General features: G+C 32.1%; 5 protein-coding genes across 11 annotated transcripts; 3 read left to right on the top strand and 2 right to left on the bottom strand.

The window, feature by feature from the left end:
* Positions 1 to 276: 276 nt before the first annotated feature.
* Positions 277 to 14,354, bottom strand: LOC119610791 (band 4.1-like protein 4B). Of its 6 annotated transcripts, none has more exons than XM_037966140.1 (12): positions 14,135 to 14,354; positions 12,768 to 13,164; positions 10,828 to 10,975; positions 10,586 to 10,762; positions 10,311 to 10,519; positions 9,435 to 10,255; positions 9,218 to 9,361; positions 8,742 to 8,861; positions 8,458 to 8,609; positions 6,201 to 6,391; positions 4,824 to 5,666; positions 278 to 1,261 (listed from the first exon to the last, which is right to left on the bottom strand). In XM_037966140.1, the coding sequence occupies exons 2-12, from the start codon at positions 12,990 to 12,992 to the stop codon at positions 1,082 to 1,084; spliced, it is 3,210 nt and encodes a 1,069-aa protein (XP_037822068.1). In that variant the 5' UTR covers positions 12,993 to 13,164; positions 14,135 to 14,354; the 3' UTR covers positions 278 to 1,081. The 6 variants fall into 6 exon arrangements, with proteins under 6 accessions (XP_037822070.1, XP_037822068.1, XP_037822071.1 ...); XM_037966143.1 differs by having other exon boundaries at positions 4,824 to 5,086; positions 5,600 to 5,666; positions 12,768 to 14,351; XM_037966139.1 differs by having other exon boundaries at positions 12,768 to 13,433; positions 14,135 to 14,350.
* Positions 14,355 to 16,341: 1,987 nt separating this feature from the next.
* LOC119610795 (saccharopine dehydrogenase-like oxidoreductase) lies at positions 16,342 to 18,227 on the top strand. 2 transcript variants are annotated; one of them, XM_037966148.1, is made up of 2 exons: positions 16,342 to 16,568; positions 16,647 to 18,227. In XM_037966148.1, the coding sequence occupies exon 2, from the start codon at positions 16,786 to 16,788 to the stop codon at positions 18,070 to 18,072; it is 1,287 nt and encodes a 428-aa protein (XP_037822076.1). In that variant the 5' UTR covers positions 16,342 to 16,568; positions 16,647 to 16,785; the 3' UTR covers positions 18,073 to 18,227. The 2 variants fall into 2 exon arrangements, with proteins under 2 accessions (XP_037822076.1, XP_037822077.1); XM_037966149.1 differs by having other exon boundaries at positions 16,644 to 18,227.
* Positions 18,228 to 19,744: 1,517 nt separating this feature from the next.
* On the top strand, positions 19,745 to 21,150 carry LOC119610793 (putative transferase CAF17 homolog, mitochondrial). The gene is made up of 2 exons (XM_037966146.1): positions 19,745 to 19,894; positions 19,967 to 21,150. The coding sequence occupies exon 2, from the start codon at positions 20,021 to 20,023 to the stop codon at positions 21,068 to 21,070; it is 1,050 nt and encodes a 349-aa protein (XP_037822074.1). The 5' UTR covers positions 19,745 to 19,894; positions 19,967 to 20,020; the 3' UTR covers positions 21,071 to 21,150.
* On the top strand, positions 19,756 to 21,936 carry LOC119610794 (cysteine-rich DPF motif domain-containing protein 1). Its single transcript, XM_037966147.1, has 2 exons — positions 19,756 to 19,894; positions 21,328 to 21,936. The coding sequence occupies exon 2, from the start codon at positions 21,331 to 21,333 to the stop codon at positions 21,862 to 21,864; it is 534 nt and encodes a 177-aa protein (XP_037822075.1). The 5' UTR covers positions 19,756 to 19,894; positions 21,328 to 21,330; the 3' UTR covers positions 21,865 to 21,936.
* On the bottom strand, positions 21,868 to 23,880 carry LOC119610792 (RNA-binding protein 34). The gene is made up of 3 exons (XM_037966145.1): positions 23,045 to 23,880; positions 22,628 to 22,984; positions 21,868 to 22,566 (listed from the first exon to the last, which is right to left on the bottom strand). The coding sequence occupies exons 1-3, from the start codon at positions 23,781 to 23,783 to the stop codon at positions 22,067 to 22,069; spliced, it is 1,596 nt and encodes a 531-aa protein (XP_037822073.1). The 5' UTR covers positions 23,784 to 23,880; the 3' UTR covers positions 21,868 to 22,066.
* Between the last annotated feature and the right edge of the window lie 364 nt (positions 23,881 to 24,244).

Raw genomic sequence — 24,244 nt, 5'->3', positions numbered from 1 at the left:
AAAAAGTTATTAAAATCCAAATAAATTAATAAAAGACAATATTTTTTATTTATTTAATATACTTTTTGTATTATAATAAAATAACTAAGTATATTTATTTGTATATATTTATAAGTATGTATATAGGTATAATAAAATATCGTTGTTTTAAAATAAAATGTATAATTATATATTTTAAACATTGTTAATTTTTAAGTTCTTTTAAAAAAGAATTGCCATATTTATTTGCTTTATTTTCGTTTCGATAATTTTATTTTTATTTATAATTGTATAATAATAATTGCCGTTAAAAAATAATACTAAAACTGTTATACATTCGAATGTATAATAAAAAATAATAATAATAATAATTAAATAGAAATTTGAGAAACGTTACACACAGAAGAAATAAGTAAAATGGACAACAAATGTACTTAACGAATTAAATTTGTTTCAAAATTATTAACTACTTATGAAAAATAATAAATTGGAAGGAATCGAACAAAATTATAAATTAAAATTATTATAATTTTATAAATGACAAGGAATGTAATAATAAATACAAATAAATGCCTTTTTAAACGTTGGTTATATGTTCTCTTTTTAAAAAATAATTTGTTTTGTTTTTTGTTAATTAAAAAAATGTGGGATTTTTCGTTTTTTAAGTCTTTTTGGATTTTGTTAATGTGGAGGAAGTAGTTATTTTAAGTACTTAAATTAAGTTTAAAGTTATAACAATTTAAAATAGCTGCATTAAGTTTTCTTTTATATGTCATATTGTTATACATATTTTCAAGGCACTTATTAAATAAATAATATAACTTTTTTAAAGTTGCGTTGCATTCTTTCATTGTCTTCTTTCTTAAATTGTTTTATATACTTTAAAAAGTATATTTAAATAAAATTTATAACATAAATATTTTTATATTGTAGAAATCAAGTACATAATAATTTTAAATTTCAAGATCATTTTAAGTTAAATGAATAAATAAGTAGATGAAGTTTTAATTAAATTTAAAATATTTCAGTTAAACAAATAGATAATATAACTAATATCTAATTAATTATTATTAAAAAAAACTACAACATAATTAAATTCTGTTTACAACTGTGTTGTTATAACAGATTTTCGTATAATCGTCGGTTCCTTACCTTTGGGCGCCGATACAACTTCCGCTGATACCAGCCAGGGTGATACCATTGCATCATTTTGTGTTGTAATAACATGATGATGTTGTTGCTGCTGATGATAATGATTATTATGTTGTTTGTGTGTTAGCGGCTAAAATAACGAAAGAGTTGTTGGAATAAATTATTATACATATTTTAATTGTTGTTAACGAAAGTTTGAAAGTTTTAAAAGGTTTTGAAGTTAAGCTTGTGAATCCGAGAAAACATTTTTTAAAAGCAGAATTATGAAAAAATGGTAAGAAAAATGTATTAGGAAGAACTTGTTAATGTGATATAAATCGAGATGGCCCGGACTACTTTTTACAGAAAACGATAAAATCACTTTTAAAGAAACGCTTTTATTTCTTTATTTAATCGGTTTATTCAGTAATAAAAAGAAAAATTTTGTAATTTTTCTATCAAAAATTTTCTACATTAAAAAGTTTTAGTTTAAAAAATCAGTTGTTATTCAATTTTGGTTCAGTTCTAGCTCAGTTCTAGCTCAGTTCTAGTTCAGTTCTAGTTCAGTTCTAGTTCAGTTCTAGTTCAGTTCTAGTTCAGTTCTAGTTCAGTTCTAGTTCAGTTCTAGTTCAGTTCTAGTTCAGTTCTAGTTCAGTTCTAGTTCAGTTCTAGTTCAGTTCTAGTTCAGTTCTAGTTCAGTTCTAGTTCAGTTCTAGTTCAGTTCTAGTTCAGTTCTAGTTCAGTTCTAGTTCAGTTCTGGTTCAGTTCTAGTTCAGTTCTAGTTCAGTTCTAGTTCAGTTCTAGTTCAGTTCTAGTTCAGTTCTAGTTCAGTTCTAGTTCAGTTCTAGTTCAGTTCTAGTTCAGTTCTAGTTCATTCTAGTTCAGTTCTTCAGTTCTAGTTCAGTTCTAGTTCAGTTCTAGTTCAGTTCTAGTTCAGTTCTAGTTCAGTTCTAGTTCAGTTCTAGTTCAGTTCTAGTTCAGTTCTAGTTCAGTTCTAGTTCAGTTCTAGTTCAGTTCTAGTTCAGTTCTAGTTCAGTTCTAGTTCAGTTCTAGCAGTTCTAGTTCAGTTCTAGTTCAGTTCTAGTTCAGTTCTAGTTCAGTTCTAGTTCAGTTCTAGTTCAGTTCTAGTTCAGTTCTAGTTCAGTTCTAGTTCAGTTCTAGTTCAGTTCTAGTTCAGTTCTAGTTCAGTTCTAGTTTAGTTCAGTTCTAGTTCAGTTCTAGTTCAGTTCTAGTTCAGTTTTCTAGTTCAGTTCTAGTTCAGTTCTAGTTCAGTTCTAGTTCAGTTCTAGTTCAGTTCTAGTTCAGTTCTAGTTCAGTTCTAGTTCAGTTCTAGTTCAGTTCTAGTTCAGTTCTAGTTCAGTTCTAGTTCAGTTCTAGTTCAGTTCTAGTCAGTTCTAGTTCAGTTCTAGTTCAGTTCTAGTTCAGTTCTAGTTCAGTTCTAGTTCAGTTCTAGTTCAGTTCTAGTTCAGTTCTAGTTCAGTTCTAGTTCAGTTCTAGTTCAGTTCTAGTTCAGTTCTAGTTCAGTTCTAGTTCAGTTTCTAGTTCAGTTCTAGTTCAGTTCTAGTTCAGTTCTAGTTCAGTTCTAGTTCAGTTCTAGTTCAGTTCTAGTTCATTCAGTTCAGTTCTAGTTTCAGTTCTAGTTCAGTTCTAGTTCAGTTCTAGTTCAGTTCTAGTTCTAAGTTCTAGTTCAGTTCTAGTTCAGTTCTAGTTCAGTTCTAGTTCAGTTCTATTCAGTTCTAGTTCAGTTCTGTTCAGTTCTAGTTCAGTTCTAGTTCAGTTCTAGTTCAGTTCTAGTTCGTTCTAGTTCAGTTCTAGTTCAGTTCTAGTTCAGTTCTAGTTCAGTTCTAGTTCAGTTCTAGTTCAGTTCTAGTTCAGTTCTAGTTCAGTTCTAGTTCAGTTCTAGTTCAGTTCTAGTTCAGTTCTAGTGCAGTTCTAGTTCAGTTCTAGTTCAGTTCTAGTTCAGTTCTAGTTCAGTTCTAGTTCAGTTCTAGTTCAGTTCTAGTTCAGTTCTAGTTCAGTTCTAGTTCGTTTCTAGTTCAGTTTCTAGTTCAGTTCTAGTTCAGTTCTAGTTCAGTTCTAGTTCAGTTCTAGTTCAGTTCTAGTTCAGTTCTAGTTCAGTTCTAGTTCAGTTCTAGTTCAGTTCTAGTTCAGTTCTAGTTCAGTTCTAGTTCAGTTCAGTTCTAGTTCAGTTTAGTTCAGTTCAGTTCTAGTTCAGTTCAGTTCAGTTCAGTTCTAGTTCAGTTCAGTTCTAGTTCAGTTCAGTTCTAGTTCAGTTCAGTTCTAGTTCAGTTCAGTTCAGTTCTAGTTCAGTTCAGTTCTAGTTCAGTTCAGTTCTAGTTCAGTTCAGTTCAGTTCTAGTTCAGTTCTAGTTCAGTTCTAGTTCAGTTCTAGTTCAGTTCTAGTTCAGTTCTAGTTCAGTTCTAGTTCAGTTCTAGTTCAGTTCTAGTTCAGTTCTAGTTCAGTTCTAGTTCAGTTCTAGTTCAGTTCTAGTTCAGTTCTAGTTCAGTTCTAGTTCAGTTCTAGTTCAGTTCTAGTTCAGTTCTAGTTCAGTTCTAGTTCAGTTCTAGTTCAGTTCTAGTTCAGTTAGTTCTAGTTCAGTCTAGTTCAGTTCTAGTTAGTTCAGTCAGTTCTAGTTCAGTTCAGTTCTAGTTCAGTTCATAGTTCAGTTCTAGTTCAGTTCTAGTTCAGTTCTAGTTCAGTTCTAAGTTCAGTTCTAGTTCAGTTCTAGTTTCATTCTAGTTCAGTTCTAGTTCAGTTCTAGTTCAGTTCTAGTTCAGTTCTAGTTCCGTTCTAGTTCAGTTCTAGTCAGTTCTAGTCAGTTCTAGTTCAGTTCTAGTTCAGTTCTAGTTCTAGTTCTAGTTCAGTTCTAGTTCAGTTCTAGTTCAGTTCTAGTTCAGTTCTAGTTCAGTTCTAGTTCAGTTCTAGTTCAGTTCTAGTTCAGTCTAGTTCAGTTCTAGTTCAGTTCTAGTTCAGTTCTAGGTTCAGTTCTAGTTCAGTTCTAGTTCAGTTCTAGTTCAGTTCTAGTTCAGTTCTAGTTCAGTTCTAGTTCAGTTATAGTTCAGTTCTAGTTCAGTTCTAGTTCAGTTCTAGTTTCAGTTCTAGTTCAGTTTCTAGTTCAGTTCTAGTTCAGTTCTAGTTCAGTTCTAGTTCAGTTCTAGTTCAGTTCTAGTTCAGTTCTAGTTCAGTTCTAGTTCAGTTCTAGTTCAGTTCTAGTTCAGTTCTAGTTCAGTTCTAGTTCAGTTCTAGTTCAGTTCTAGTTCAGTTCTAGTTCAGTTCTAGTTCAGTTCTAGTTCAGTTCTAGTTCAGTTCTAGTTCAGTTCAGTTCTAGTTAGTTCAGTTCTAGTTCAGTTCTAGTTCAGTTCTAGTTCAGTTCTAGTTCAGTTCTAGTTCAGTTCTAGTTCAGTTCTAGTTCAGTTCTATTTCAGTTCTAGTTCAGCAAATTATCAATAATGATCATTTTTCTTTGGAAAATTTTAATTTTTCTATAGAAAATTTTCAAGCTTTTACGACTGTTATTAAGGATAAAAAGAATTAAGTGTATTGTTTTAAGTTAACAAAATTTACATAAATAAAGCAATTGTGAAACATTTAAATAAAAGAAAAGAAGTTTTAAAATAACAAAAGGCACAAAACAAAATTATAATAATAACTGGTAATAACAAAATAAAATGAACATAAATTAAAAAAAGGAAACAAACAAACGAAAAACAAACCTTTTTATCGTGTATACTTTCAATAATATCATTACAAGACTGTTGTTGCTTAATGGCATCACGTTGCTTTTGCTGACGTTCCTGTTCACTCAACGTGGAAAACAGTAAAGTACCCACCGAGGGTGTTTGTGACATTTGATGTGTCGCAGCAGAAGATGTGGTCGATGAATCAACTTCGTTACTGCCATTTGTATGCTTTTCCGTACTGGCTTTTACATTATTATTGATAATATTGTTAATGAAAATTTCATTTATTAACATTTCTGCTGTTGTGGAGGTTAAAGTTGGAGTGGTGGGTTTAGGAGTAGAGGTGGTTGCATCAGTTTTATTACAATTCGGCGATAGAGAGGACGTGGACGTGTTGGACATTGTTGAAGAAGAATTCAAATTTGATTGTATTGTAGTTGAGTTTATAAGAGTAGTTTTTGTGGTATTTGCAGATGTGGATGGTGTTGTATTATTATTTGTGGTGGTGCTGGAGATTTTAGGAGAGCAAGAGGAGGCGGAGGTGGAGGCGTGGCTTATATTGTTATTGTTATTATGATTTGAATAGGTGGACATTGGTATGGTGGTATTGGTATTCATAATGGTTAAAGAATTTGGTGGAGATTGATGATGATGTTGAAGATGATAATTGCTGTGATGGGTGGGTGTTGATGGTGTATTGGTTTCAAATTCTGATATAAAAGTTGCATTAGCAAATGGAGATGTTGGTGTCGAAGTATTGCTGTTGGCAGTGCTATTATTGTTATTATTAGTAAAACCAAATATATTACCGGAATTTTGATGGGCAGCCGTGGTGGGTTTCTGCTCAGTTATGCTCAAAGTCAATTTATCACCACCCTTTTGTTATTGTAGTTGTTGTTTTATTAAATTCATTTGCAATTCCATTTAAGTTACACAATTACGTTGTACATATACACACAAAATTATACAGTTTACATTCATATTTAATGGAAGCATGATCACAAGGTGATAATTAAGTTTGTTTTTTACATTAACAACGTTTTTAAAAGTGAGTAATGCACAACAATTTTATTTTGGTGATATGGGGTAGGTGGTGAATGGTTTTTGATTAACAAAAAAGAAAGAACAGAAAACAAAAAAAAATAATGAATAACAAACAAAAATGTAAATAAAATGAAAGTGCAAAAAAATAAGAATTAAAAAATAACAGATTAACATTTAACGTTTTAGCTTTAACTTTTACATTTAACACTCAACATAGTTGTGGTAGCACATAAACAAAATAAAGTCATTAGCATTTTTTTAATGTGTGTCTATATATTTTTTTCCACAATTTAATAAAAAAAACCTATATAAACTTTATAAAGAAAATCCTATTAGGAACGAAACTAAAAAGAAACTTATACTTACAACTGAAATGTAGGTGGCATTGAGTGAGTCTGGCCCGTCACTATGGTGTATAGTTGTTGTATTTTGTAGATTGTTCGTTGTTGTTATATTGTTATTATTGTTAGTGCTATTAACTGAAGTTGCTGCCGGCACAAACATTTGATTCGTTAACTTGGCATTCGTGTTAGCTCCCAGCTCCTCCTCGACCCGTGCTGTGGAAAATAATATAAATAATAAAAATATATTTGTAATTATACTTATATTGTTAAACTTTTATTAAATAAAGAAATATTTTGATTTAAGAAGTTTTTGTAATAAAATTTTTATCACGTTTAATGAAATTTTCGAAAATTTTGAAATTAAATTCGAAAAATTTTTAAAGCCCTTAAAATAATCAGTGAATTCTATAAAATATTATTTGTATTTAAGCTCAATTTTTATACATTTTCGAATTTCGAACATAAAAATTTTAAAAATTATTTTAAGTTTATCATGAATATTAAAGTATTTTCAGAATATAAGCTTTTCGAAAATTCGAAAATTTTTTAAACTGTTAAAATAATCTGTAAATCATGTGGTTTTATAAAAATTAATTTTAGTTTTATTTGAGACCAATTTTTATACATTTTCGAATTTCGAACATAAAAATTTTGAAATTTTTTTTTAAGTTTTTCATGAATTTTAAAGTATTCTCGTTGAAGTTTCAGAATATAAGCTTTTTCGAAAATTCGAACTTATGTTCGAAAAATTTTAAACCTGTTAAAATAATCTGTAAATCATGTAGATTCATAAAAATTTAATTTTTTTAATTTCGAACATAAAAATTTTGAAAATAATTTTAAGTTTTTCATGAAGTTTAAAGAACTGTAGTAATGTAGTTTCAGAATATGTATAAGCTTTTTAAGTTAAGTTCGAAAATTCGAACTTATTCGAAAGAATTGTAAATGTGTTCGAAATTAAAAATTGTCAAGGGCCCCGTAAGTTAAAATAGATCTTATAACCGCGGTGTCATCCAGAGCACAATGTATGGTTTAAGACCCCTTCTTTTCCTAAAGAGAACTTAGAGTCTAGAGTCTAAAATTACGCCAAGATACATGGTACCATTAAATCATGATCTGAATTCTGGTATTTTGGCAGTATTGACACCCAGACAGTTTTCCCTGGTCCATGTTAGCAGAACGCTGAGAGCTGTTTCCATGAGTTCTATTATTGTGGAAGAAACTTTCCTTGAATAAGAATCACAACGTCGTCAGCATATGCTACTACTTTGAAGCCCATCCTAATGAGTCTGAAAAGGATTTTATTTACGATAAAATTCCACACGAGTGGAGAAATGAAACCACCTGGAGTGGAGTGCTTCTTTTCACAACTTTCCTTGTCTCGTCAATAACCCTTATTAGAGTTACTAGGCCTTACTCTTAAGCATGTTTTCTGTCCAATCTTTTATCCGCTGATCAACATCCGCGTATATGTTCACGTTGTCAAACGCACCCCAAGAAAGGCAAAGTAAGTAAGTAAGTAAGTAAGTCTTCTCTACAGTTCCGACAATGTCATGAAAGGCTGTCATCACTAATCTCCCTTTAAGGTTGTGCCCTACAGAAATTATCAGGGCGGAGAATGTTTCTAACATGGATATCGACCAATCTTCCAGTGTTTTCCATAAAAACGATGACAGACTGATCGGTCTATAGTCTTTTAAAGCTTTTAAGCTTTAAAAAATTTATAAAAAGTTATTTATTTATTAAAACAGAACTGAATAATAATTTAATTTAAAAATTATAATCAAGCTCGCTAGCTGGTTTTACATTGCGCCCATAATGTATACAATAAAGATGGAAGTTTCCCATTGAGTTTCTTTTTTGTACTCCCAACTCTTGTACATGAAAATTAATTTTGAATTCCATTGTTCTTTTTATTATTTTTAATGTAATTTGTAAACGCAAGATGTGAGGTAATAATAGTGTTATTTTCTCATGTTAGTGCTAATTTTCGTAGACAATACAAGTTTGTTTTTTTAACACGTGTATATTTTATTATATATTATTAAACAAAAACAAAATTATAAATATATTAAGTAAACTTTAAAGAAGAGGTACTAAATCAATAGTTTCGAGGTGATAACGATTTTGTAATGGGAATCATAATGGTTTTTAAAGCAATATTTGCGAGATACAATAAGCTGTAGCAAATTGGCCATAAAAAATTTTTTTTTATAATTTTTGACAAGATCGTTTATTATTCTTTGAAAAAATTTGTGAAATTTTGATCTTAAACTCACCTTTTAAAATGTTACACTTAATATGACCCGGTGGTAAAGCAGCCGCACCCACATTAGCCAGTTTCACTTGATTATTAGGTTTTTCGGAATTCGATAAACGTTTCAGAGTCTCAGTATTATGATCCATATCAAAGGTTTTATTAATAGTAACCCTAAAAGTTTAACAAAAAAATATAAAATGAGATATAAATTATTAATATTACCAATTATAACAAATTGTATAGATACTTGTAAAAATGAATAATTAAAATAAAATATGTTTAGTTATTATTAAATTACACTACCTTATACTGTTAGCATCATTAATGGCCTCAGTGGCTAAAACAGATGGGGATGGGTCTTTAACTATGGACTTTAGTAATGAATCTAGCTCTTTATCTTTATCCGACAAGCCACTTTTAATGCTGTATACAAATATAACAAAAACAAATAACATAAATGACAACAACATTAAAAAAAAATGATATATACAAAATTAATAATGAATGATAAAGCGCAACTGACTACATACTTCTTAATATAAGAAATGAGAAAAATAAAATATAAATGAAAACACATGTAAGTTTTAACATAAAATACTTAAATAGATGATGGCTGATAGTTTGTAAAAATATTGAAACAATGCCAAAAATAAAAGATATAATTAAATGGTTTGTAAACATAAAATTAATTTCACTGCTGATATACTTATAAACATAATAAAAGCAAATGTAGTGTTTAATTTATGAGGAATATTAAAGAAAAAAAAAAATAAACATACCTAAGTCCTGAATGTATAGAAGCTTTGCCAAATGAATTGTTATGCGAAGTATTGTTGCGGAAGGGATTGGTCTCTTCAAAATTCTTAGTATTATTAGGTGAATAAGGAGCAATACTACTAGCACCAGCACATTCAGTATCCAATCTAGAGTTAATAAAAAAATTAATCAATAAAATAAGTATTAATTTGTAAATATATAAAAATAAATTCTACTTACTTCACAGTTAGACCAGCTTTACCAAATGAACCAATTTTACTATAAGCCGGATCATCAGTACTCGAATTCGATCTTATCGAATTACGGCCTAATGAAGCGCATGCATTTTGTTGTGAACCTGAATGTACCGAACTACCACATATGGCATCATCATAGGCCACAGACGTATTGTGTATGACCGTCTGTATAGAGGGTGATGGTGTTATGGTATTCATTGTTGGCTGATTATCTACAGTAGCTGTTGATAATATCGAATCTACTGTACTATTTAAATTTTCAGTAGTTTGAGGCGAAGTGGACGCTGCTGCTGCGGCAGCTGCAGCTCTAGCATTAACTGAAGCCAAAGCAGAGGCAGCATTCTCTTGTGAAGCTTTTTGTCTTTCACGCAATAAGTGGGATTGACGACTGGCGAATCGCTGTGAAGGTCTACGTTCAAATTGCACGGTACGTCGAGCACGACTTTGTACGGTGGCCTGGAATTCTGTACGTCCAGAATAGCGAAAACGTGAACCCATGCGAAAGAAGTTTTGTCTAGCTGAGGGACCTTTAACGGGAGCTCTTAAACGGAAGAAGGTATGATGTTCTACAGCACATTTCCATAAATGTTTGCAGGCCTTTTCATTGTACAGGCGAAAAACAAATGTATGTTCTTGTTCACGACCCTCATCATCGTCTTCGATAACAATAAGTGTTAATTTTTTCTTTTTAAAATCCAATTTGCTAATCTTGGGCCAAAAGAAGAGACCTATTTTTTGATCACGCTCAAACACTAAAATGCCAGTGGGGGTCAAACCCAAATGGTATTCGCAGCCATCTTTGCCCTGTAATTGTTTAAATAATATAAACATTTTTAAATTTTTAAACACAACTACTTACCAAAACAGTATGCATATCAACACCATACATATCCAGCCATTTGGCCTTATTTAAAAATGCTGTTTCAGCTTGAGCTGGTGTTAAACCACGACAGGTTTTATATTCCTCTAAAATATCAATTTCCAATTCCTCAGTTTGTTCGGGCACAAAACGAAATTCTGAAACAGTGGCTGCTGTATGAACATGTTCATCATAATCTCCTAATTCGGCTGTTTAAAATAAAGGGAAACATTATTATTTTTTCTTTGTTTACTATTGTTTATTATAACACTTACATTGCAAAGCTAAGGCACACAATTCGGTGGCCTTATCATCGGGACAATCTAAACGCCCCTCTAGTAAATCATGTTTCAATTGTAAAAAGAATAAATAACGTGTTAATTCTTCACGTAGAGTATTCGGTTCGGAGGAATAAAATTTCACTTTTAAACGGAATGTATAGGGTGGACCAACTGTAATTTTTATATTACATTAGTAAAATGTTAACATTTTTTTTGCTTATGTTTATAAAACTTACTTTTAACTTGTTTCTTAATGGGTTTGGTGGGATCTAGCCAATGTTTAACATGATTAGCATCCATAAATTGCAATCCAAAATAATCTTTTTCTATAATATCTAAATTATAAAATACTTGTTCGTATAGAAAACTGCCCATTGCTTTTTTCTGTAAAAAAATAATAATAATAAAAAATTAGTTTGGAAAAATTAAAATAATTAAAAAGTAATAAATTTCAGAAATATATTTAATAAAAAATGTTCGAGGTAAGAAGTAAATAGGCAAATTGCAGTAGTATTTATTGAAATTTAGGGGCGTTTTTCGTGTATATCTTAAAAACAAGACAGGATTGAAATTATTTCATTTCATTCAACAATTATGTTTAAAAGGCATAAATTTTGTTGATTAAAATTTACCTTTTTAGATAAAAATTTTACGAACAAAGAATCCATAATGAGATTTATGATAGTTTTAGAACAACAACCACTCATAAAAAGAAAGAAATCAATTTTAATGTTTGATAAACTTTTGTTATATTTGAGTTATGTATTCTTATTTAATTAATTATCAAATTAAATAGTTTTTATTAAAAACATTTTACGAGATATATTCTCAATAAATTAGCGTTCACATCAAAGTATAAATCAATAAAAATTATAATCATAACAATAATGTTTTATTCATAAATTCTGCGGTATTAAAGAACGTTTTAATCGTCACATCTTAAACTTTTTTTTTTTAATAATACAAAGTTTTTATAAAATTATGTCTAGTTCTGTTCAAAGAAAAGCTTTTCTTTTGTTATTACGAGCTTTAGAAAAAAGCTTTATTTCAAAGCGTTTCTAAAGAGTTTTTTGAAAATAGAAAAGTTCTGCTTAAGCTTTACAAAAAGCTTTATATTCAAAACGCAGCTTTCCACAGCGTTACAAAAAAAGCTTTAACACCACAAAGCATTTATCTAAATTTCATTAAGAAGCTTTTTATTTTCTTTAAAGGCTCTTTCCTAAACATTTTTAAAAAGTTTTCACAAAAAGCTATTTTGAATAAATTATTTTTAGATACCAAATACTTATTAACAAAGAAGATTATCTTAATGCCCGATAGTGGCCTAGGTGTATTTCTTCGGATTTTATGTAGATACATCCTTCTATCAATCTAACCTAACCTAAGAAGATTATCTTCAAAAATATATCAAACTTAAAAGCTTTAAAAAAGTCAGAACTTAAACTTTCATAAAATTACAAAATTTTCGAACATATCATAAAAGCTTTAATTCTGAAACTAAATTTTTAAGTTCGAAATTAAAAAATTGTTAAAAAAAATACTCAAGCATCAATGTAAACAATGGACAAGTGCTATAGCGGGCTAGCAGACAAAATTTGTCTAACCTTTATGGAAACTATACTGATTGGTATGGGCATCAGTTAGTCGCTATACAATCGAAATCCTTACATTTTTAAGCCCTTGTATCATGACAAGATTTCTAAACATTTGCGAGAGAACTTCAAACTTTAACATTTTTCGATTGTATTGAATGAACTAAACTATAAACATACAAGAAAACTAATAAAAGGAAAAAACACTACTATAAAATTTCACAAAATTAGCATATCAATAGACAAAATGAAATTAAACAAATTTCAAATATAAAACCAGTCGGTCGCGGGCTATTTTTTTTTACAAATAATTAGGTATAAACATTAACAATGTCTATAAAAACAATATTAATTTTATATTCTCGTAGGTCAAGAATTTTGAAAAAAAAAATGCAAAGTAAAGAAATTTAGCAATTTCTTGTTAAACAAATTGTAACCGTAATAATAGTGAGCAATTTAAAATAAAATGAAAAATAAGTAAAAACGTTGAAAAATGAGACTAACAAAGTTTTTTGTCAGCAACAGCTACATACATATAAAATTTAATTCATTGAAAATCCCAATACATATTGAAGTATACTCACCGAACATTCAATGGATAGATCTGTATTATCCAGTAATATAACACGACAATCTATTTTATTCTTATTAACTGGTATACGTTGTGGTTTTATATGAGATGAAGTGGCACCACCACCTGCTACTGAGGGACCTCTGGCATCTGGGCGATCATGACCACTGCCACTGGCACCAGCAGAGTTATCCGCATAGTTGTTGCGAGCTTTACGGCGGCTTAGAAAACGCAACATATTGTTTGTTATTCCACAATGACACACGCACACACAGAAACAGACGACGAACGGTTAATTAACAAATAATGCTGAAGAAGATCTCAAACAAACAGAAATAAACACGATATATAAATTGAACTGAAGAGACATTAACCAAGTTTGCACGTAGTAGTAGTGAGTAGTAGAACAGCTAAAAGGTTGAAAAGTTTATTTTATTGCTTTAATCGATCAAACGTTTGGTTGGAAGTTTTTTTTTTTTCTTTTTTTTGATAAATTAGATAGATGAATTGATGGATGGATGGTTGAAATATTATGCCAACAAGTCTGACACAAATACTTTTACTGTTGCTTGTTGATGTTGCTGTTTGTGGGCTTGATGTCGTAGTGCACTTTATCGAGCGACCACGAAAGAAGCTAGTATACATATACAAACTCCAAGAAAAAAGTGGGCACCTCTCTCTAGTTTTAAAAAAAGAAAATACTATCAATTTGTTGGTTGTTTCTTACAACTTTTCGTGGATGTGGTGTATGGATATTAAAGTTCTCTTGTTGTTATTGTTTTTATTCGTATGGATCGTAGATGATGATGTATGCGGTGTAAACTTGAAATTGATTTTTTTTTTTCGTTTGCGGTTAAACTAATCTTGATCCTGTTTTTTGGTGTGATGCTGCTGCAGCAGCAGCTAGCAAGCAATAAGAAGAGAAGTGTGGTAGTAACCAAACAACCACAAAATATAAAGGTAGCACAGGCAGCTTACACTTTCTTACACTAAGCTAGAGCAGTTTATTGTTGTTGTAGTGGTGGTAATATTATTTTTACCCACAATTACTATAAACTTCTATTTTGGCTAACTAAAACAACAGTCAGTCAGCCAGCAAACACACGAAAACTCAGCTAGTCAGTCTGCCAGCCAGCCACTCACTCTATCCAGCCACAGAGCCAACAACAAGTATAAACACACAGATTTATTTTTTCTTTTTTTAAGACCAACGAAAAAAATAAACTAAAAACACAGACACAACAAAACGCGTTTCTAGAAGGCGGAGGCTTTGCTTTTTTACTTGATTTTTCTTTACACACATAAATTGATTAAAATAAAAAAAGTTGAGCAGCCACCAACCAGCCACAGCACCATCATCGGTAATATTAGAAACTTTACTTTTTTCAAAACATTTTTTCTATGTTTACATTTCACATAAAACATTAAATTCGTATTGTTTTCATTTAAACACAATATCGTGCACTTGTTGCAAGTAATTTTATTGATTTTAACATAAAAATAATAAATAAATTTTAATAAAAACTAAAAGGTTAAACGAAACGAAAAGAATCTAAACCGAGAAGAAAAAATACTCTGAATGGATGTGTGTTTGACATAAAAAAACTAAAACAAACAGGGTTGTATTTATTGTCAGCAGCTAAGAAATCGAAGTTGATCAATTGAAAATATTAACGGCGTAGTAAATTATGCAATGGTGACATCTTGTAATTGGAAAATGTTTTAAATATACTTAGTGATGACAACAACCAAGTGTTTTTGGTAAAGCAGTAACATACGGTAAAACGGTTCATATATTGTTTTGCTTTTTGTTCAACATAATTAGTAATTAATTACCATATTCCTTTTTCGTTTAAATGTCGAATAGACAAACTAATAATACCGAACAACAAAAAAAATAGAAAAAAAGCGTGTAGTCATAAAAATGTATACTCATGTCCTCAATCTAAGGCTAGAAGTCCGCAAAAAATTCCCATTTTTAATTGAAAATCCCCATAGTTTCCCCAAAAAACATCATCATTGAATACAGCTGAGACATGTCTCGCAAACTGCATCATCTTATAGTAAGTATAAAATTAAACCAATAAAAAGTGTCTTTAATTTTTACATTTAATTTTTTAATGAACATAGATGGCGCAGTATAACATAATATTTAAAAAAGTAAATTCTCTCTCTGAGAGAGAATGCTGTTGTGTACAGAAAATTCGTTGCATCTTAATTACAATTGGAACCGCTGTCGACAAACCACAAAAAAAGAGCGAGCGACGAATTAAAATTAAGCGACTGTCGACAAACCACATTTTCTGTCGTTTATTAGAAAAAATCAAAGCAAAATGATGTTTTTGTTTAAAATAAGAATTATTTTTAAGAAATAATAGGAATGGTTAAAAAATTATTCAGAATAAAATAAAAGAAATAAAACAATATGTTTTCGCATTTTAATTTTTATTATTTTAATATAATATCTTCTGTTAATAATAACACATGGCGAAAAATGCCCATTATGAAACCTCTGTTTTTGCAATTTTTCAAGATTTTTAGCAAAATATTATGAACATATGGCAACGTTACAACATGAAAATAAGACAAAATAAAATAGAATCTATCTCAACCGCAATATCGCCAACTACAAGACGATTTTGTTCTCCATACAAACTCATTGTCGACAGCGGTTGTGGTTCCAATTGTAATTAACCTGTAACAGGATGTGCATAGAAAATTCGTTTCTTTTATATGTGCTTCACGAGAAATACCGGGGGGGGGGCGGGCGCAGCAAAGGCTAGCTGGAGTCGAGCGAGCGACGAGCGAGCGAGCGCGAGCGAGCGAGCGAGCGAGCGAGCGAGAGAGCGAGCGAGCGAGCGAGCGAGCGAGCGAGCGAGCGAGCGAGCGAGCGAGCGAGAGGAGAGCGAGCGAGAGCGAGCGAGCGAAGCGAGCGAGCGAGCGAGCGAGCGAGCGAGCGAGCGAGCGAGCGAGCGAGCGAGCGAGCGAGCGAGCGAAGCGAGCGAGCGAGCGAGCGAAGCAGCGCGAGAGCGAGCGAGGAGCCGAGCGAGCGAGCGAGCGAGCGAGCGAGCGAGCGAGAGAGAGCGAGAGAGCGAGCGAGCGAGCGACGAGCTATCTATCTATCTATCTATCTATCTATCTATCTATCTATCTATCTATCTATCTATCTATCTATCTATCTATCTATCTATCTATCTATCTATCTATCTATCTATCTATCTATCTATCTATCTATCTATCTATCTATCTATCTATCTATCTATCTATCTATCTATCTATCTATCTATCTATCTATCTATCTATCTATCTATCTATCTATCTATCTATCTATCTATCTATCTATCTATCTATCTATCTATCTATCTATCTATCTATCTATCTATCTATCTATCTATCTATCTATCTATCTATCTATCTATCTATCTATCTATCTATCTATCTATCTATCTATCTATCTATCTATCTATCTATCTATCTATCTATCTATCTATCTACTTTGTTTTACGATATGATGGATATATCCATCAGCAGTTGCCAGTCAAATGACTGCCACTGTTCTTATGGGTTATTATTCCACCATGGTTGTTTCTTAGTTGCCAGATAAATTGGATGCGAAATAGTGAAATTTCTTCACATCTGGCATTAGTGGCTGTTCCATATCTAACCGGCTAATTAAAGGGAACTTGGAAGAAAGAAGGAGGTACTCATCATCATCATCAGCTTTAAATAAAAACAAAACTGCGTAAAAAACTAAACATTCCACAAAAAATAGTTTATACATACACAACCTACTCTCCCGTTACACCTCCTAAAGGTAAGAAATATTGTGTTACTCCTTTATTTTTAGAAATCTACATATTGCAAAATCTTTTTTTATTTGCACACTCAGCAGCAAAAAGTCAAAGGTCAATTTGCAACAATCAAAAAGAACAAGTTTGTTTCGTAAATTATTTAACCAAATCAGCAAACAGCCGGTGATAAGAAAGTTTTTTTAATTAATATTAAAACTAACAATAACCAACAACAGCAATATGGCTGCAGACAAATTGGATGTCATCATATTTGGTGCTACTGGCTTTACCGGCAAATATACCGTCTATGAAGCTTGCTCGGTATTGGAAAACATTCGCTGGGGTATTGCCGGTCGCAATCGTGACAAATTGGAAGCCGTGCTTAAGGATATGGGCACAAAAGCCAATAAAAATCTTATGGATACACCCATTATTATAGCCGATGTTAATGATGAAAAGTCGCTAGTAGAAATGGCTAAACGTTGTCGTGTGGTGGTCAATTTATGTGGACCGTATCGCTTTTATGGCGAGCCTGTAGTACGTGCTTGCATTGAGGCTGGTACTCATCATGTCGACGTTAGCGGTGAGCCTCAGTATATGGAGACCATGCAATTGAAATATCATGCCAAGGCGCAGGAGAAGGGTGTTTATATTATCTCGGCCTGTGGTTTTGATTCCATACCAGCCGATATGGGTGTAGTGTTTATAGAGAAGAACTTTGATGGTGTTGTTAATTCTGTTGAAACGTATTTGAAGAGCTACACTAAAGGCGGTCCCACAGGAGGGGCAGGTATTCATTATGGCACTTGGGAAAGTGCTGTTTATGGTTTGGCTCATGCCAGCGAGTTGCGTGGCATACGCTCCCAATTGTACAGTGAAAGATTGCCCAAATTTCAGCCCGTACTTAAAAATCGTCCTCTTATTTTCCGTTCGGAAGTCGTCAACAAAGTATGTTTACCCTTCCCGGGCGCTGATCGTTCAGTGGTAATGCGTTCTCAACGTTTTCTGTACGAACAGGAACGCAAACGTCCGGTACAAATGCATGCTTATGTAGCATTTGGCTCATATTTAACCGCCTCCTTGGTGGCTCTCTTTGCGGTATTATTTGGTCTTATGACCAAATTTTCCTTAGGCCGTCGTTTGTTGTTGAAATATCCTAAAATTTTCTCATTGGGCTTTACCTCACATGAAGGTCCCACAGAGGCCGCCATGGAAAGGACCTACTTTTCCATTACCATGAAAGCATTGGGTTGGCCTCAATCGGAGCGTTTGGCAGAACCCACCGATCAATACACCAATCCACCCTCGAAATCATTAATGGTTAAGGTGTCCGGTCCTAACCCTGGTTATGGTTCTACATGTGTTGCATTGCTTTGCAGTGCTCTTACTGTTCTAAAGGAAAGTGACAAAATGCCTGGATCAGGAGGTGTTCTACCACCAGGAGCAGCATTTGCCAAGACTAGCTTGATAAGTGAGTTGGAGAAACATGAACATGGCATCAAGTTTGAAATATTGGCCAACAAGTAAATTTATTAGTTTGTTGGTTATATGGAAAAAAGAACAGCAGCAAGTGATCAGCCTAATTGAAATTGAATTTCATAAAGTTTTTTTTAGAATAGTTTTTAAAGAAAAACATTTATTATATTATGCATTTTTCAATAAAAACCAATATTAAACAAATATTAATAATTAACAATAATAAAGTTCAAGGACTTTAAAGACTATTCTTTTACAGTAAAAACCTACTCAAAATTATGATGATATTTGATTACAAATGTGGACATTTGTTTAGAAAATACGATACGAGCCTGTTCCAATCAATGAGGGTTAAACGTATACAGATTTATATATTTGCTTATGTCAAGCAATAACGATTTATTAATTTTTAGTGTAAATATTTGCTTTAAACATTTTTGTGTGACTTGTTTCCACTTAAGGGTGTATTTTTGCATTATCATTCACTATGACATAAAATACCTATAACACTTAAATTATTCATAATTTATCGATATTTCAATTAAATAGCATTCCAAAGGTCAAAAATACAGAGTTCTATATAGAAAATTTACTTACAGTGACCCTTGATAAAGTTTTAAATTACAAAAAAAAAAAAACAATAGCGAATCCTAATTGCACCTATATATACAAAATATGTTCATGTAGAATTTTATCTTGAAATCATTATTAATTCACGAGTTATTTACGACTAAGTGATTTTCGGAAGTGGACTATATATGGGAGCTATGGTCAATTATGGACCGATTATATCAATTAGGGACCGATTATGGATGAACATACATCATAATTAAGTAATGAGTTATTTACGATTAAATGATTTTCAGAAGTGTGCCGATATGGAACAAATTTCGCCGAATAATTTTTGTATGAACATATTCGTGTCAAATTTTGTCCCGATAAGGTTATTTGTTAATGAATTATGTTCGATTAATTGATTTACTGATGTAGACCTTGATTTACTAATGTGTTACCATAGCTCAATTATGGACCGATCCAGGTTTTAGTTGGTAATGCGCTTTCTATTGATATTAAAGTTATATGTATGTATACATGCAAAATTTGGTGGTAATGCCGATATTCTAGAGGAATTTTTATCACATCTTGATTTTTTATGGAGCGATATTGCTAGTTTTAAATAGCGAACTTCTCGATTTTGCAGATATCTGTAGTCTATTGTAAACTGATTTCAATAACAATACGGACAGGCGGGACGACGGACTTGGTTAAATCGACGTCACAAAGTATACAGAGGTGTCACTTTTGACATGTGAAAAAGTCTAAAATCAGCTTTTTTGATTTTGAAATTGTTTTGTGAGAAGAGATATATAAAATACAGGTAAAAAAATCATTGAAATGGTTTTGTGCGAAAGAGAGGGAATTAGTTTTTTGCTCGAGACGCCTCTGTATACCCTGTGTCAATAAGTGAATAGCCTATAACTAGACCATGGCGAAACTAATAAGGTGAAGTCATTTCAACAGCTGATTGTTTTTTTTGTCCATGTAAATTTAGCGCGAAGATGTCAACTCCATATTAAAAGATTTTCTCTCAAAACCGACGCTTTCAAACCCCATACATAGATAAAAAATTTCATGAATTCTCTGCAAAATGAAATGACTTCACCTTATAAGGTGGAAATTTTGAACTAGCGATTTTAGAAACTTTAAAATGCTTTAAATATCACTGAAATCTGGCAGCGTTATAAACAGCTGAGTTTCTAAAATAAAGTGAAAAAAATAAAAACAACAACTTATAAAAATATACAGATTTCATTAGATTAATATATTTCGTTCTCATCACCAAAATAAAATCATTTTATTAACAACTACAAATGTGAGTAACTTAAATATATTTCCATTTATTAGAATTTTTTCACTGAAAACCCTCCTCCAACTTTAAAAGCAGTTATCACAACCGTATTATCTATCACCTAAAACGAAAATCAGACCTGGCTACATAATGAATATAATGCGTAATCTTAACCGGCTACAACAAATTTCTCCGAAATGGTTATCACATAGATGTATACAAACATCAACAACCGTAAACACAAAAGAAAAACTTATTTTAGAACCCTTAACAGAACGACAACTTATACAAGTTAAGGGTGATGAAGTTGTGCCATTTCTACAGGGTCTCATAACAAATGATATTAAACATTTACATCCCTCTTCAAATAAGGCCATCTATGCCATGTTCCTAAATAAAGCTGGACGTGTTATGTATGATACCATCTTGTACAGCACCTCAGAACCCACAAGGATTCTTATTGATTGTGATAAAAATGTAGCGAATGAATTGCAACGTCATTTAAGACTTTATAGAGTAAGACGCAAAATTGATATAGACTCCATGGCTGAGGAATACAAAGTATGGCAAGCATTTGATTGCAATGAGCAAACACAAAATTTTGCTGCTGCCTTAAACCCCGAAGGAATCAATGATTTAACCTTTAGCACAGATCCTAGACTTAAACAATTGGGCTTACGTTTGTTGACCACTAGTGATAAAACTTTTTCCGATCTTTCCCAACTATTCAAACGTGAAGTAACAGCAGCTTCAGAGGACAACAATTTCCGTACTCACAGATATACTCTAGGAGTAGCAGAGGGTGTAATTGATATGCCTCCCGGCAAATGTTTTCCCTTGGAGGCGAATTGTGATATTTTAAATGGTGTTAGTTTCCACAAAGGCTGCTATATAGGCCAAGAACTAACAGCCCGTGTCCATCATACCGGAATGATTCGCAAACGTCATATGCCAGTCAAGTTAACTGCTCCTCTGCCGGCAGACGCCTCCACCGCCACAGTTCACAATGAATCTGGAGCAAACTGTGGTACAATTTATGGCAGCACAGCCGGTCGTGCTCTTGGTCTATTGCGTGTGGAAAATGTTTTAAAAGCCAAGGAGTTATTGGTCAATGGTAGCGCCTGTTCTACAGAGAAACCTCAATGGTGGCCCCAAGAATTGCACTCAAATGTAGCTAAAGATATACGCAAAGATATTTGATATCAAATTAAGAATGTCAAAGCCAAAGATAAAAAATAAATCTGTTTTTGTTCCATAGTTGTTATTAAAAGAAATAAAAATGTATTCGAAAATAAATTAGACAAATTTTTATTGTTGTAGAAGATTTTTTTTGCAAAAATTCAAATTCTATTTATCTATCTGTCTTTAGTTTTAAAAATTGTTTATTCTGAGCCACCTACATATAATATACATATATTCCGTATCTTCAGCAGCAATCTTCATTTATTTTCTTACAGAAAATGTCATTTGACAGTGCAAAACCTTCCTGTTCTAAAACGCTTAAGGAAGAATCTCTCAAAAAACATCACAACGACACAAATGATGGCAATTTGGAATTATATATTAAAAATGATAAAGCTGAAATAGAACTTTTGGAATCCAACGATAATACAAAAGCTAACGATCAAGAAGAAAAACCACAAGATGACGAACGTATTGCTAAAATAAAGTTCCATTGCTCCAGTTGTGATATGGAGGAAATGGTGCATTATTTTGGTTTGGAGCCGAATTTTGTATTTGGTATAAAATTCAATGAACCCACCTACTTAATGAGAGATCCATTTCAAGCACCACCACCCAGATGGAAGCCTAAGGCAGAATATTTTGTGGCCTTAGGAGGCCATTGTAAATTATGCGATAAGGTAGTTTGTAAGGATAGTGAATGTAGTTTCTTTTATATAAATTCCTATTGTTTAAGTTGTGTTCGCAAAGTAGCCAACACATTTCCCCAGGACATACAACAGAAATTAAGAAAACAATTAGCCATGCTTTAAAAGTGTTTGTTCATTTTGTAACAAATGAAGGATTTATAAAAATAGTTTTTATTCAGAGTTTTTAAAAGTTAAGTCAACGTTATAAATTTGTCTAAATATACAATGATAATGGTTATATATACTTACCATTATTTAACTAAATTATTTGGGAAGTTTTACAAATTACTTTTTTGTAAAATAAGATGGCTTTGCATAACTCATTTTATTCCGTTTTAACTTTAGGAGCAATTTTCTTCGCCAACAGCTGCATTTGGTCATTGGACTTTTTCTTCTTTGTTTTGGGTTTCTTCTTTAAGCCCTCTACCTTAACACCTCTAAATTCACTCTTCTTGGGCTTTTTGGCTTCTTCGCCGTCAACACCTTTACTATTGGAGGTCTTTTTAGGACCTGCTTTATCTTTTTTACCACCTTTTTTGTTGTCAATTCTTTTTTTGGCTCCCTTTTGGGATTTTTCTTCTCTTTCTGCTTGAGCATCGCGAGCTTCTTTAGCGCCCAATTTCCTAACACTAAAACGTTCTACATTTATGGGACGTTCATCCACAATAGTCTGATTAAGTTCTAAAGCTAAACCAACAGCATCCGCAGTTTTAAAGCACACATAGGCTACACCTTTACAACCTTTATCACCGTCCCGTATACAGCGTACATAATCAATTTCGCCACAACTACTGAATATTTCACGTAGCGACTCCTCAGTAGCAGCTATAATAAAATAATTAAAGATTATTTGCTCGAAATACTTTTTAAACGTTATAAAACTTACTGTATTTAAGATTTCCTACAAATACAGTCTTCTTGGCTTGCTCCTTTTCGTGACTTTGAGGATTTTTAGCAGCTAATGTAATTCTTAAATGATGGCCTTTGAACTCCACGCCATTTAGTGTGGTAGCCTTTTCAGCTGTTTCTTTGCTTTTCAACACTACGTAAGCATTCAAAGCACCTGCAGTCCTGCGTTGTTTGTGTTTAAACAAGACTTGCCCACCAGCGGAACGTAGACGTATGGAGTTGATAGGGGCAAAGTCCTTAAATAAACGTATTATTTGCACACGTTTTGTATTCGGTGGTAAATTTCCCACAAATACTGTAGCGGCTTCCATTGCGGGGTCTCTTGTTTGTTTTTCTGTTTAAATTTGTTGATTACTAAATATGTAGACTAATTTTTAAAGTATTTCTAACTTACCGGCATTTTTTTGTTCCTTTAACAATTGTCTCCTCTCAGCTTTTCTTTCCTTCTTTAACAATACCATACTGCTGGTGGGGTCCACTTTCTTTTGCTCAATTTTTATGGGCGCGCTCTCAGCAGCTTTAACATTTTTCGCTTTTTTCTCAGCTTTTTGTTTTTTTAACAATTGCCTCTGCTCAATCTTTTTTTCCTTCTTTGACAAGTCCTTATTGCTGGTGGGGACATTCTTTTCTCCATTTGTTGTAACTACCTTTACATTTATCGCTCTATTTTCAGCTTTATTTTGTTGCCTCTTTAATTTTTGTGCCAATTTCTTGGCTTTTTTCTTCTCAACTTTCTTAAGTTCTTCATCGTTTAGTGCTTTAGTGGGAACGGGAGTTTCTGCTTCTGATTTCTTCTCTTTAGTGAGGTTTTTCTTGGTAGGCTTTTGCTTTTTTGGTTTTTCATCATTTGCTTCTTTTTGTGTTGCTTGTGCGGCTGGTTTTTCATTTTCTTCCGTTTTAGCTGGTTTATTTTTATTTTTCTTGTTCTTATTTTTGGTTTTATCAGCAGCACTATTGTTGGGCTTTAGGTTGGTGCTCTCGATTTTTGGAGCCAAATTTAGATCTTCTGTTTTTGCTACTGCATCTTTAAGTTTCTTTTCTTTTTTTGGTTTATTCTTTTTAACTTTACCTTCTTTGACGCTTTCCAATGAAGTATTAATTACTTTTGATTCAGTATTTTTTACTTTCTTCATATTTAAATACAAAAACTTTTTTGCCCTTTTTCACGTGGAGTTTTATTAAAAAATGGATGTGAGTGAATGACAGTAAACAAAAACACATGTATAATGTATAACAAGCGAGTTTAATGAGTTGACAGCAGAAGAGAATTTATAATTTTTTTAATATGTAGTTTGACAGAGTAGCGTTAAGACGCATATTTTTTGTATAAGTAATTTGACATTTCACCAGGAACGTAAAAACATCTTATATAAATTAAATATGTTGGGCAGCTATTGCCAGTGTTGCTAGTTTGTTGATTTGTTTGAGGAATGTAGCGTGTTTAAAATACTTAAAAAAGCAAGTAAAAGAAAAGTTTTTTTCATTGCCATTAAAGTTTTACTTTTATTTAGGAAATTAAAAAAAATAAAAATAGTTAAAAGTTATTATTCCTCTGCCGATTTCTCACCTTTTTTAAAGTTTTGTAAAACTTGGC

Source organism: Lucilia sericata, unplaced genomic scaffold (assembly GCF_015586225.1).
Source record: "Lucilia sericata isolate MDLA Ls3-8-SP2 unplaced genomic scaffold, ASM1558622v1 Contig001278F_arrow, whole genome shotgun sequence".
Taxonomy (NCBI): domain Eukaryota; kingdom Metazoa; phylum Arthropoda; class Insecta; order Diptera; family Calliphoridae; genus Lucilia; species Lucilia sericata.
The sequence above is the reverse complement of the archived record's forward strand: the minus strand, read 5'-3'. Positions and strand labels throughout refer to the sequence as shown.

Coding starts and splice junctions, on each gene's coding strand:
- LOC119610791 (XM_037966140.1), bottom strand. CDS start 12,992: ATGTTGCGTTTTCTAAGCCGCCGTAAAGCTCGCAACAACTATGCGGAT. Junction 10,256..10,310: donor TTGATATGCATACTGTTTTG/GTAAGTAGTTGT, acceptor AAACAATTACAG/GGCAAAGATGGCTGCGAATA. Junction 5,667..6,200: donor ATGCCACCTACATTTCAGTT/GTAAGTATAAGT, acceptor CAATAACAAAAG/GGTGGTGATAAATTGACTTT.
- LOC119610795 (XM_037966148.1), top strand. CDS start 16,786: ATGGCTGCAGACAAATTGGATGTCATCATATTTGGTGCTACTGGCTTT.
- LOC119610793 (XM_037966146.1), top strand. CDS start 20,021: ATGAATATAATGCGTAATCTTAACCGGCTACAACAAATTTCTCCGAAA.
- LOC119610794 (XM_037966147.1), top strand. CDS start 21,331: ATGTCATTTGACAGTGCAAAACCTTCCTGTTCTAAAACGCTTAAGGAA.
- LOC119610792 (XM_037966145.1), bottom strand. CDS start 23,783: ATGAAGAAAGTAAAAAATACTGAATCAAAAGTAATTAATACTTCATTG. Junction 22,985..23,044: donor AAAGGAACAAAAAAATGCCG/GTAAGTTAGAAA, acceptor AAATTTAAACAG/AAAAACAAACAAGAGACCCC. Junction 22,567..22,627: donor TGTAGGAAATCTTAAATACA/GTAAGTTTTATA, acceptor ATTTTATTATAG/CTGCTACTGAGGAGTCGCTA.